The 14409-nt window shown below is 45.0% G+C and overlaps 1 protein-coding gene across 4 annotated transcripts in view; it reads left to right on the forward strand.

Annotated features, from left to right (window-relative positions):
* dok3 (docking protein 3) overlaps nt 1-14409 on the forward strand; it is a 32615-nt gene that overhangs the window by 17944 nt on the left and 262 nt on the right. Inside the window, exons 4-7 of one of the 4 annotated variants that reach the window (XM_042303537.1) lie at nt 1584-1680; nt 12156-12325; nt 12917-14200; nt 14245-14341. In XM_042303537.1, the coding sequence (XP_042159471.1) occupies nt 1584-1680; nt 12156-12325; nt 12917-14011 (1362 nt within the window). In that variant the 3' untranslated portion in view covers nt 14012-14200; nt 14245-14341. Of the gene's footprint in view, nt 1-1583; nt 1681-12155; nt 12326-12916; nt 14342-14409 lie in introns of those variants that run through there. The other 3 variants (XM_042303538.1, XM_042303539.1, XM_042303536.1) reach the window with 3 other exon arrangements.

Genomic DNA, 14409 nt, shown 5'->3' on the forward strand with positions numbered 1-14409 from the left:
GGTCATCTCTGATCTAGGGTCATCTCTGATCCAGGGTCATCTCTGATCTAGGGTCATCTCTGATCTAGGGTCATCTCTGATCTAGGGTCATCTCTGATCTAGGGTCATGTCTGATCTAGGGTCATTCTGATCTAGAGTCATCTCTGATCTAGGGTCATCTCTGATCTAGGGTCATGTCTGATCTAGGGTCATGTCTGATCTAGAGTCATCTCTGAACTAGGGTCATGTCTGATCTAGAGTCATCTCTGAACTAGGGTCATGTCTGATCTAGGGTCATCTCTGAACTAGGGTCATCTCTGATCTAGGGTCATGTCTGATCTAGGGTCATGTCTGATCTAGGGTCATCTCTGATCCAGGGTCATCTCTGATCTAGGGTCATCTCTGATCTAGGGTCATGTCTGAGGGTCATGTCTGATCTAGGGTCATGTCTGATCTAGGGTCATGTCTGATCTAGAGTCATCTCTGAACTAGGGTCATGTCTGATCTAGAGTCATCTCTGAACTAGGGTCATGTCTGATCTATGGTCATCTCTGAACTAGGGTCATCTCTGAACTAGGGTCATCTCTGATCTAGGGTCATCTCTGAACTAGGGTCATCTCTGAACTAGGGTCATCTCTGATCTAGGGTCATCTCTGATCTAGGGTCATGTCTGATCAGGGTCATGTCTGATCTAGGGTCATCTCTGAACTAGGGTTATCTCTGATCTAGGGTCATCTCTGATCTAGGGTCATCTCTGATCCAGGGTCATCTCTGAACTAGGGTCATCTCTGAACTAGGGTAATCTCTGATCCAGGGTCATCTCTGATCCAGGGTCATCTCTGATCTAGGGTCATCTCTGAACCAGGGTCATGTCTGATCTAGGGTCATGTCTGATCTAGGGTCATGTCTGATCTAGGGCCATGTCTGATGTAGGTCATCTCTGAACTAGGGTCATCTCTGAACTAGGGTCATCTCTGAACTAGGATCATCTCTGATCTAGGGTCATCTCTGATCTAGGGTCATCTCTGAACTAGGGTAATCTCTGATGGGTCATCTCTGATCTAGGGTCATCTCTGAACTAGGGTCATCTCTGATCTAGGGTCATCTCTGATCCAGGGTCATGTCTGATCTAGGGTCATCTCTGATCCAGGGTCATCTCTGATCTAGGGTCATCTCTGAACTAGGGTCATCTCTGATCTAGGGTCATCTCTGATCTAGGGTCATGTCTGATCTAGGGTCATGTCTGATCTAGGGTCATGTCTGATCTAGGGTCATGTCTGATCTAGGGTCATGTCTGATCTAGGGTCATGTCTGAACTAGGGTCATCTCTGATCTAGGGTCATGTCTGATCTAGGGTCATCTCCCTCTTTCCATGTAATCATATTCATTATGATTATAAAGAAAAACTGGTCCTGGATCAGAACGGTTACTAATTATAATTTAATCTAACGTTTACAATGCTCTGCCACTTGACAAAGACTTCTGTGAAATCAGAACAATACTCTGTGTGTCTGGGCCTCTCATTCATATATATGAGCATTATGTTTTAGCATCAATAGTGGTTTTCTCAGGTATCATATCACCCTCCTTTTCTTCTGCTGTAGAAAGAGCCTGGACACACAGAGACCAGAGAGAAGGAGAGAGGAGGTGGGATGGGGATACCCATGGAGGAGAATGAGCTGTATGCTACCTGGAAGACAGGTACATAGAATACACACCCACCCAACCACACACCAACACACCCACCCAACCACACACCAACACACCCACCCAACCACACACCCACACATCCACCCAACCACACACCAACACACCCACCCAACCACACACCAACACACCCACCCAACCACACACCAACACACCCACCCAACCACACACCCACCCAACCACACACCAACACACCCACCCAACCACACACCCACCCAACCACACACCAACACACATCCACCTACACACCAACCCACACACACCCACCCAACCACACACCCACCCAACCACACACCAACACACCCACCCAACCACACACCAACACACCCACCCAACAACACACCCACACAACCATACACCAACCCACACACCCCACCCAACAACACACAAACCCACACCCACCCATAAACCCACACTGACACACCAGCACACCCACAAACACACAAACCCACAACAACCACACACACAAACCCACACCAACACACAAATCCACACCCACCCAACCAACCAAACTGACACACCCACTAACACACCCACTAACACCCACACCAACACACCCACCCAACCACACACACACCACCACCCACACACACACACCCACCCAACCACACTGACACACCAACCCACACACCAACACACCCACCCAACCACACTGACACACCAACACACCCACCCACCCAACCACACCCCAACACCCACACACACACACAACCCAACCACACTGACACACCAACACACCCACAAACACACCCACCCAACCACACACCATCCCAACCACCCAACCACACACCAACCCAACCACACACCAATCCAACAACACACACCCACCCAACCACACACCCGCCCAACCACACACCAACCCAACCACACACCAATCCAACAACACACAACCACACACCAACACACCCACCCAACCACACACCAACACACCCACCCAACCACACACCAACACACATCCACCCACACACCAACACACCCACCCAACCACACACCAGCAAACCAACACACCCACACACCAGCAAACCCACCAACCAGCACACACACACATATACTGTATACACTTTATACAACAGTATGTGGATTTGACTATTTGAGCCACACCCGTTGCTGACAGGTGTATACAATTGAGCACACAGCCATGCAATCTCCATAGACAAACATTGGCAGTAGAATGGCCTTACTGAAGAGCTCAGTGACTTTCAACGTGGCACCATCACAGGATGCCACCTTTCCAACAAGTCAGTTCGTCAAATTTCTGCTCTGCTAGAGCTGCCCCCGGTCAACTGTAAGTGCTGTTATTGTGAAGTGGAAACGTCTAGGAGCAACAACGGCTCAGCCGTGAAGTGGTAGTCCACACAAGCTCACGGAACAGGACCGCCGAGTGTTGAAGAGCGTAAAAATCGCCTATCCTCAGTTGAAACTAAGAGTTTAAAACTGCCTCTGGAAGCAACAACAGGACTGTTCGTCAGGAGCTGCATGAAATTGGTTTCCAATGTCGAGCAGCCACACACAAGCCTAAGTTGCCCAGCACAAGCCTAAGTTGCCCAGCACAAGCCTAAGTTGCCCAGCACAAGCCTAAGTTGCCCATGCGCAATGCCAAGTGTCAGCTGGAGTGGTGTAAAGCTCACTGTCATTGGACTCTGGAGCAGCGGAAACACCTTCTCTGGAGTGATGAATCATGACAGATGAATCTGGGTTTGGCGGATGCCATGGAGAACACTACCTGCCCCAATGCATAGTGCCAACTGTAAAGTTTGGTGGAGGAGGAATAAAGGTCTGGGGCTGTTTTTCATGGTTCGGGCCCCTTAGTTCCAACGAAGGGAAGTCTTAACACGACAGCATGGTTTGTCGAGATCGGTATGAAGGAACTTGACTGGGCTGCAAAAGAGTCCTGACCTCAACCCCATCGAACACCTTTGGGATGAATTAGAGCTAGGGCTGACCGTAATACCGCCGCACCCCGGATCATTTAGTCTTCGGTAATTAGTCTTCTCCAAGCTCTGATGCTGCTGCTGGTCATTAGTAGCCTACTAAACTTGCTAACTGCCTGGTTCTCACCACTCTATTGTCCCTCTAATCACTCTGACATCAATGCAAATGTAATGGAAAATCTAATCAAACACTTCGTGAGAGCCCATGAGCTCATGTTGCCCAACATTTCTATAGGCTATGCAATTGCGGTAGAAAACAGAGTGATGGCCTCTACTAAAAAGAGGAGGAGCCCATCAGCTTTCCATAGGCTAGGCCTACTATAGTTATTTCTCAACTTTACTAATATTAAGCACATTGCTTATATTTACAACCGGTGTATAGCCTACCTGGCTGTCATGAAAATAAACCACAGGAAAAGCGTACTCCATTTGCTATTTAAGTGCATAGATGACATGTATTTTTCCCCCTGTCCCTGTTTTGATACAGGTGCATGATGACGGTCCATTCTAAATTGAAACAAATGTCACACATATATTATTTTGTATATGTAAAGACAAGATTAAATCAAGAATAGTCTGATGGGTGACAATATTAGCCCATCACTTGTGAATGATGCCCAGCATAAGAAACAATGCTTGTTTGTCACATGTTTGTCACATGTTCGAACCATAGTCTCACAACTCATGTAGCCTAGCCCATAGGCCTGTATATTTTAATAAGGTTTGTATCACAACTCATGTAGCCTAGCCCGTAGGCCTGTATATTTTAATAAGGTTAGTATCACAACTCATGTAGCCTAGCCCGTAGGCCTGTATATTTTAATAAGGTTTGTATCACAACTCATGCCTAGCCTGTAGCCCATCATGTAGCCTAACCCATAGCCTGTATATTTTAATAAGGTTTGTATCACAACTCATGTAGCCTAGCCCATAGGCCTGTATGTTTTAATAAGGTTTGTATCACAACTCATGCCTAGCCTCATGTAGCCCCTGTATAGGCCTGTATGTATTTTAATAAGGTTTGTATCACAACTCTGTAGCCTAGCCCATAGGCCTGCAACTCATGTAGCCTAGCCCATAGGCCTGTATAGGCCTGTTATTTTAATAAGGTTTGTATCATCACCTGTAACTCACAACTCATGTAGCCTAGCCCATAGGCCTGTATATTTTAATAAGGTTTGTATCACAACTCATGTAGCCTAGCCCGTAGGCCTGTATATTTTAATAAGGTTAGTATCACAACTCATGTAGCCTAGCCCGTAGGCCTGTATATTTTAACAAGGTTTGTATCACAACTCATGTAGCCTAGCCCGTAGGCCTGTATATTTTAATAAGGTTTGTATCACAACTCATGTAGCCTAACCCATAGGCCTGTATATTTTAATAAGGTTTGTATCACAACTCATGTAGCCTAACCCATAGGCCTGTATATTTTAATAAGGTTTGTATCACAACTCATGTAGCCTAGCCCATAGGCCTGTATATTTTAATAAGGTTTGTATCACAACTCATGTAGCCTAATAGGCCTGTATATTTTAATAAGGTTTGTATCACAACTCATGTAGCCTAGCCCGTAGGCCTGTATATTTTAACAAGGTTTGTATCACAACTCATGTAGCCTAGCCCGTAGGCCTGTATATTTTAATAAGGTTTGTATCACAACTCATGTAGCCTAGCCCATAGGCCTGTATGTTTTAATAAGGTTTGTAATCACAACTTAAAGTGGCCAAATAACCAATTAAAATGAAGCACATTAATCTGCTTTACAAGGGTTGCAGAAGCCGAACTGGCATATATAAGCACGCTGCACGTTTCGAGTTTGGGGAAGATCATTTTCACCATAAAAATGCACCTTTATAATAAAAGCATTACCTGTATAATTGCATTTGTGGTCACTGTTGATAATGATGTTTACATAACCCCTTTAGGCGTCGCTGGTGATAATGGCGTCCTCTCGCTAATGGAACATTGACGTTTATAGCCTACCGCTGTGTGCACATCGCTGCACTTATGTGAAGAAATAGCCTAATAGTTTATCAACATTTTAAGCTAAAAGTTCTGATCTATTGCGTATAAAAGGAATAGAATAGGTTGACTTTTGTACTATAGGGGATAGTAGATTGACATAGTGCTAGTGCTTTTGCTATTCATTAGGCCTACTCATCTTGTTGACTGACTAAAAGTAAACGTGGACAGTTCTAATGTCTTAAATATGAGGAATTGGATAAGGGCACACGCAGTTGCATCCCGGATGTGTCTGTGTTAACTTGTAGCGGTTGAGAAACACCCGATCACGTGACGGAGAGCCATGCGAGTGAGAGACTCTTTAAAAAAATATATATATTCTTTTTTTATTCTTTTTTAAAATGAATATCAAATCAATACATAAAGCACATGAGGGAACACAAGCATACATAGATTACAAGCAATAGACAATCGAGCTAGGGGCGGGGCTAGGGGCGGGGCTAGGGGTACAATATCACATTACAATTACACAAGGACCTTAAGGGACATACATATACTTACAATTCTAACAGCTTTTTTGTTAGTAGAGCATTTAACCGTCTTAAAATACAGTTCAATTTCTTTTTGTAGGTGTACGAAAATGTGGTTTTCTGTTTGTAAAGTTACATTTGTGTATATGAAATTTGGCCAAAAGAATAATGAAATGAATTACATAAAAATGATTCCGCTTATTTCTATTGTATGTAAAGAATCCAAACAGTACATCTCTCCACAATAGTGTAAAATCTTCATAAATGTGTTCAATTATAAACCTACTGATGTCTTGCCACAGTTTTCTTACATGCATACAATGCCAAAAAAGATGCAAAACTGTTTCTGGGTGGTCATTACAAAAGGAGCAATTTGAGTTGATGTTTTCCTTAAACTTCTTCATATAGTGGTTGGCAGGATAATATTTATGAATCATTTTAAAGGAAACTTCCTTAATTTTGTTAACAAGTAGGTATGTGTGTGGCAACATCCAGACTTTTTTCCAACAGATATTATCAATAAATCCATTCCAATAAGGCATGACATTTAGATACAACATCCTGCTGAAACAAGGATCATATCGCTCTGTTGTTGAATGGACCAAAAGAGAAACAAATCTTTCCTACTGATGAGTCAACAGGGTCAACAGAAGGTAGGGAGTGAGAGACTCTTCACTCTCCGGGAAAAGGGCGCAGTGCATCACACCGTCCGCGAAAGGAAGTTATTTTTTTAAAGGGGGGATGCCGCCGTGACATTCGAGGCATTATCAAGTGCTTGTCAAATTGTGAATGAGAGACTATCGGAGTGTGTACAGCCCGCGCAGAACACAAAGCCATGACTTAAGATACTTTAAAAAAAAATCATCATTAGAGTCTCATCCTGGAGCCTTATGTATTTAAAAAAATAATGTAGAACTAAAGTTACATCAATGACTCTAAAATCTATATATGAGAACCCGTTTCTTTGTTAACCAAACAACACAGAATAACCGCATGTGCGCACTACATGGAATCGTGAAGAAAAATATTTATTTTAAATTCAGCTTTGTTCAATTGTATTCTTCATACTATAAAATAATGCCACGGAATTCTAAGCAGATCTTGTCTGCCAAATTAACTATTGTAGCCCACAGCCATTTGGCATAGCCAGATCAGGACCTAAAGGACAACTCGGTATGCTATTCTGAAATAGACTACATTTTCTTCATATCATGTTTCTTTAGACTTGTCTAAAATAAATAATGGATTTATTGTGAAGGTGTAGGCTATATTACATGGATTTATTGTGATGGTGTAGACTATATTACATGGATTCATTGTGAAGGTGTAGACTATATTACATGGATTTATTAGACTTTTTAAAATGGTTTGTTGGCTGTGTGTGGAAGCCAGGAGATCACCGGTGACAACCACAGCCCTAATTGGAACGCTGACTGCGAGCCAGGCCTAATCACCCCCAACATCAGTGACCGACCTCACTAATGCTCGTGGCTGAATGGAAGCAAGTCCCCGCAGCAATGTTCCAACATCTAGTGGAAAGCCTTCCCAGAAGAGTGGAGGCTGTTATATCAGCAATATTCCAACATCTAGTGGAAAGCCTTCCCAGAAGAGTGGAGGCTGTTATAGCAGCAATGTTCCAACATCTAGTGGAAAGCCTTCCCAGAAGAGTGGAGGCTGTTATATCAGCAATATTCCAACATCTAGTGGAAAGCCTTCCCAGAAGAGTGGAGGCTGTTATATCAGCAAAGGGGGGGACCTCAGACCTCGGACCTCAACTCCATATTAATGTACATGATTTTGGAATGAGATGTTTGACATGCAGGTGTCCACATACTTTTGGTCATGATGTGTAGATACGGTACATCTTGGCAATGCGTTCCAGTCCCGCCCCACTACGTGTTGTTATCACAGTAATCTGTCCTGTAAACGCTGAGTGTTTCGAAACAGGACACAGTATGGCCCAATGGAAGAGAGAAGGATGACACTGCTGTTTTAGAAGAACTAACGCAGAACGAAAAGGCCTTAAAAAAACAAAAGAGTGGATGATGGCATAGAAATACCTACAACAGTCTTTGCCGTGTAGAATAGAGAATCGAGTACAGATCTATATATTGCATTTCTATCTGGTAAACTGTATCTGAATGCCTCAGATGAAATAAACCGCCGTTCTTCATTCATTATCAACGGAGTAAAGGCTCAAAACGGCGGAGGACAGCCGAGAGGGGGAGTTGGGGATTTGTGTGAAGCATAAACTCAGAGGTTCAAGCACTCGCCGTAATCAGCAGGTTAGGAAGAGTACACAACCATTCTAGGAGGCACTCTGCCACAAATGTGCTCATTTGATCTTGTCCAGCTTCAAACAGCGTGGTGGCGAGTCAATCTGTAAACCTAATCTAGGCAAGCAGTGAGGAGCACACACAACAATACAGGCTCCAGACCTCGGGTGATGGATAGCTGTCGGCTATATTAGCCACGATTTACAGTTCTTTTGAGCAGCTTCATATGTCGAATAAAGTTGGAAAATGTTTGTAATTTTGTTCTCGCATGTTTTGCAATCCGTTTTTTGTTGATACAGCGTCGTCTTTATATCCGAAAATAATCATTTTGGGTATCATCATTCCAAGGGCTCCATCTGAATTCACCAGCCACATCCTCTGCACTGCCACGCGCAATTTGATTGGCCGCCGTCCTATTCAAACTGTGATCTGTTAGATTTGGTGCTGAACACTTGTTTTTTTTTTAAAGCATCATTTTTATTTGGCCTTGGGGAGGGTATCAAGTCAGGTCGAGTCATAAGGCTCACGTCCAAGTCAAGTCACGAGTCATTGATGTTAAAGTCAAAGTCGAGTTGCAAGTCATCATATTTGTGACTTTGAGTCCACACCTCTATTTTGTGTTTGTCCATTACATGAAATCCATATAAAAATCTATTTAAATTACAGGTTGTAAAGCAACAAAATTGGAAAAATGCTTAGGGGGGATGAATACTTCTGCAAGGCGTTGTATGTACATGTAAGTATGTGGATGAGCGACGGCCGACCCATAAAATACAGTATATACATGTAATATGAGTAATGTAAGATATGTAAACATTATTTAGAGTGGCATTGTGTAAAGTGACTAGTGATCCATTCATTAAAGTGGCCACTGATTGGGTCTCAACGTAGGCAGCAGCCTCTCTATGTTAGTGGTGGCTGTTTAACAGTCTGACGGCCTTCAGATAGAAGCTGTTTTTCAGTCTCTCGGTCCCAGTTTTGATGCACCTGTACTGACCTCGCCTTCTGGATGATAGAGGGGTGAACAGGCAGTGGCTCGGGTGGTTGATGTCCTTGATGATCTTTTTGGCCTTCCTGTGACATCGGGTGCTGTAGGTGTCCTGGAGGGTAGGTAGTTGCGTTGATGATGCGTTGTGCAGACCTCATTACCCTCTGGAGAGCCTTGCGGGTGAGGGCGGTGCAGTTGCCGTTGAGAATCAGTGAAGTGGAGATGTTGTTTCCGACCTTCACCACCTGGGGGCGGCCCGTCAGGAAGTCCAGGACCCAGTTGTACAGGGCGGGGTTCAGACCCAGGGCCTCCAGCTTAAAGATGAGCTTGGAGGGTACTATGGTGTTAAATGTTGAGCTGAAGTCAATGAACAGCATTCTCACATAGGTATTCCTCTTGTTCAGATGGGTTAGGGCAGTGTGCAGTGTGGTTGAGATTGCATCGTCTGTGGACCTATTTGGGCGGTAAGCAAATTGGAGTGGGTCTAGGGTGGCTGGTAAGGTGGAGGTGATATGGTCCTTGACTAGTTTCTCAAAGCACTTCATGATGACAGAAGTGAGTGCTACAGGGTGGTAATCATTTAGTTCAGTTATCTTTGCCTTCTTGGGTACAGGAACAATGGTTGACATCTTGAAGCATGTGGGGACAGCAGACTGGGATAGGGAGAGATTGAATATGTCCGTCAGCCAGCTGGTCTGTGCATACTCTGAGGACGTGGCTAGGGACGCCATCTGTATTATCCTCAAAGCGGGAAAAGAAGGTGTTTAGTTTGTCTGGAAGCGTGATGTCGGTTTCCGTAACGTGGCTGGATTTCTTTTTGTAGTCTGTAATTTCCTGTAGACCCTGCCACATATGTCTCGTGTCTGAGCCGTTGAATTGCGACTCCACCATGTCCCTGTACCAGCATTTCGCGTGTTTGATTGCCTTACAGAGGGAATAACTACACATATTCCCAGACCTCTTTCCATGATTAGTAGTCAGGTATTCTGCCACTGTGTACTCTCTGTTTAGGGTCAGTCACAGTGGTCAGGTATTCTGCCACTGTGTACTCTCTGTTTAGGGTCAGTCACAGTGGACAGGTATTCTGCCGCTGTGTACTCTCTGTTTAGGGTCAGTCACAGTGGTCAGGTATTCTGCCACTGTGTACTCTCTGTTTAGGGTCAGTCACAGTGGTCAGGTATTCTGCCACTGTGTACTCTCTGTTTAGGGCCAAATAGCATTCTATTCTATTTTCTCATGATGGTCCCTTTTCTTGTTGTCATGGCACACTGTGGTATTTCACCCAACAGATAAACAAATATCAAAATTGGATTTGTCATCGAAATCTTTGTGGATCTGTGTAATCTGAAGGAAATATGTGTCTCTAATATGGTCGTACATTTGGCAGGAGGTCATGAAGTGCAGCTCAGTTTCCACCTCATTTTGTGGGCAGTGAGCACGTAGCCTGTCAAATATTTCCTACATTTAGTGTCAGTCACAGTGGTCAGGTATTCTGCCACTGTGTACTCTCTGTTTAGGGTCAGTCACAGTGGTCAGGTATTCTGCCACTGTGTACTCTCTGTTTAGGGTCAGTCACAGTGGTCAGGTATTCTGCCACTCTCTGTTTAGGGTCAGTCACAGTAGTCAGGTATTCTGCCACTGTGTACTCTCTGTTTAGGGCCAGTCACAGTGGTCAGGTATTCTGCCACTCTCTGTTTAGGGTCAGTCACAGTAGTCAGGTATTCTGCCACTGTGTACTCTCTGTTTAGTGTCAGTCACAGTGGTCAGGTATTCTGCCACTGTGTACTCTCTGTTTAGGGTCAGTCACAGTGGTCAGGTATTCTGCCGCTGTGTACTCTCTGTTTAGGGCCAAATAGTTTTCTAGTTGCTCTGTTTTTTGTTCATTAAGAATTCTCTTTTTTGTTTTCTCATGATTTGGTTGGGTCTAATTGTGCTGCTGTCCTGGGGCTCTGTGGGGTGTGTTTGTGTTTGTGATGTCCTTGATTTCCTGTAGACCCTGCCACATACGTCTTATGTCTGAGCCATTGAATTGCGACTCCACCATGTCCCTGTACCGGCATTTCGCTTGTTTGATTGCCTTGCGGAGGGAATAACTACACTGTTTATGTTCAGCCATATTCCCAGACCTCTTTCCATGGTTAAATGCGTTGGTTCGCGCTTTCAGTTTTGCGCGAATGCCGCCATGGTTTCCGGGTAAGGGTAGGTTTTAATCATCACTGTAGTATTAAACAGCAAAAAAGACTGCTATTTTATCCCAAATAACACCCTATTCCCTACATAGTGCACTACTATGGCACCCTATTCCCTACATAGTGCTCTACTTTTGACTAGAGCTCTGTGGCCCGGATAGGGTGCGATTTGGGACGTCCCCATTCTCTGACAGCAGCCCTATACAGGCAGGAGGGAACCGCTGCCTTATCCAAATGTCTTTCATTTCAAAGTGTTTTGGTGAGTGTCATTCTGTTGACTTCCCCTCTGACAAGCTGGAGACTGCAGAAAAATAAGAGTGGTTGTGCAAATCATTTGAATATCCTTGTGACTTCTGTGTTTAATCTATTTTCTATGCTTTTTATTCAAATTTTAAAAAGTTTTTTTGACTAGTCAGCATGTCAGAGTTTTGTGTAACAGACATTGTGTGGAACTAATCCTTACTTGAGATACAGTTAGGGCTACATAAATCTCCATGTATGAATGATGAACCTTAACAAATCATTGTGAGCGTTATGTTAAAATATATTTCCTCCTCCCCCTCCCCTCTGCCTTCTGCTGCTCCTCCCAGCCCAATACCAGGTGACAGTTAAGACCAATGAGGCGTCAAGGAGATGTCAGCTGACAGGAAGTTACCTCCTCTTGCCAGAACGAGATGCCATATTGCTCCAGGACCTCCAGACTGGTGTGACCGTCAACTGCTGGCCCTACCACCTGCTACGACGCTTCGGACAGGTCAAGGTAAATGGTTAGAGGTCAGGGTGAAAGGTCAGAGGTCAGATCCTCTACTGCTGGCCCTTCGACGGTTCGGACAGGTCAATGTAAAGGGTTAGAGGTCAGGGTAAAAGGTCAGAGGTCAGATACTCTACTGCTGGCCCTACGACACTTCGGACAGGTCAATGTAAAGGGTTAGAGGTCAGGGTGTAAGGTCAGATCCTCTATTGCTGGCCCTACCACCTCCTACGACGCTTTGGACAGGTCAGGTAAAGGTCAGGATTCCTAATTAGTCTGATTATTCAGTGGTAATGTCTAGTAGATTTCAGCTAGAGTTATGTTGTATCTATCATAATCATCAGAGTTGTGTTGTATCATAATCAGTGATTTAGTCCAATTTGTCACAAAAATGTGCTGCCGAAGGAACAGAGTTTGTTGCCTTTTGGCTTTACTGATCCATATTATGTGGTAAATGTGTGGTGATTGGTTGAAATTGTTTTTCCTCTTTTTTTAGTGCAGTGATCGGTCAATTTTCTCCAATAATATTGTGATGATTTGACTGTGATTGGTCCATCCTGGAGGGACTGAGTAACCTTGTGTTGTGTGTGTGATTGACAGGGGGGCTTCAGCATCGAGGCGGGCCGTCGCTGTAGCTCGGGAGAGGGTCAATTCACCTTCATGTCTAAGCACGCTCCTCAGATCTACAAGGCCATGGAAGATGCTCTTACTCTGCACAGAGAGATGGAGAATGAAGACACCAAGACCTCTATCCAGCCTCCTAGCAACTCATCGTCTCCTCAACTTCCTCATTCTTCCACCTCTACTCACCTTCCAAATAACTCATCGTCTCCTCAACTTCCTCATTCTTCCACCTCTACTCACCTTCCAAATAACTCATCGTCTCCTCAACTTCCTCATTCTTCCACCTCTACTCACCCTCCACGTAACTCATCGTCTCCTCAGCTTCCTCATTCTTCCACCTCTACTCACCCTCCTATCAAACACAGAGTCCACACCCGCACCGACCTATCAGACAGACCCACTGCCCCTCCTCTACCAATGAGAAACAACCTCTTACACAGCCCTCCAATCATATCTCCTGTTACTGAACAGGTTCCGGGGTCTGAGCCAATGGCTGACTCTGATTGTGATCTGTATGCCACTATAGAGGACCACCTCCTCCCCAGAATGAAGCACCCGCCAGCCCCACTCAGGATGCAGCACAGCCTGCATCTCTATGAGGAGGAAGAGGAGGAGGAGAGGTGTCACTCCCTGGATACCGTCGACCTGAACAAACTGAGGCTGGGGGTGGGGCTGGGGGAGGGGTCTCCTTATTACAACCTGAGAAGGGGTATTACTGGGAGGGCAGAGGAGGAGGAGGAGGAGGAGAGAGAGAGGGAGAGTATGGTGGGTAGCTCACAGTGTATCTATGCTTTAGTGAACAAGCCCTCTGAGACACAACCACTGTCTCTGGCCTGGTCCCTGCCTCAACCCCAAACCCAGTCCCGGTCTATGCCAAACCTCTCCCGCCTGCAGGCCCAGGCCCAGCTACAGGGGGAAGAAGAGATGGGCTTGAGGGGCTCCATCACCCCCAACCAGGACCCTATCAGCTTTAAACAGAAGCTCTCTGACATCCTGGGTAAGGATCTGGCTAAGTTCCAGCAGCCCCTACCCCCCCTGGCCACAGTGACACCAAGAGGCAGCGAATACTAATGTCTACCGTTACTAAAAGACTTGTGACTGTTATACCAGCTCTATCAGGTCCATCAGAACTAGAAGACATGGGGAGGTGACTGTTATACCAGCTCTATCAGAACTAGAAGACATGGGGAGGGGACTGTTATACCAGCTCTATCAGAAATAGAAGACATGGGGAAGGGACTGTTATACCAGCTCTATCAGGTCCATCAGAACTAGAAGACATGGGGAGGGGACTGTTATACCAGCTCTATCAGAACTAGAAGACATGGGGAGGGGACTGTTATACCAGCTCTATCAGAAATAGAAGACATGGGGAGGGGACTGTTATACCAGCTCTATCAGGTCCATCAGAACTAGAAGACATGGGGACATGGGACTGTTATAGCAGCTCTATCAGAACTGGGGAGGGG

This window comes from Oncorhynchus tshawytscha, linkage group LG21, assembly GCF_018296145.1.
Source record: "Oncorhynchus tshawytscha isolate Ot180627B linkage group LG21, Otsh_v2.0, whole genome shotgun sequence".
Classification (NCBI taxonomy): Eukaryota; Metazoa; Chordata; class Actinopteri; order Salmoniformes; family Salmonidae; genus Oncorhynchus; species Oncorhynchus tshawytscha.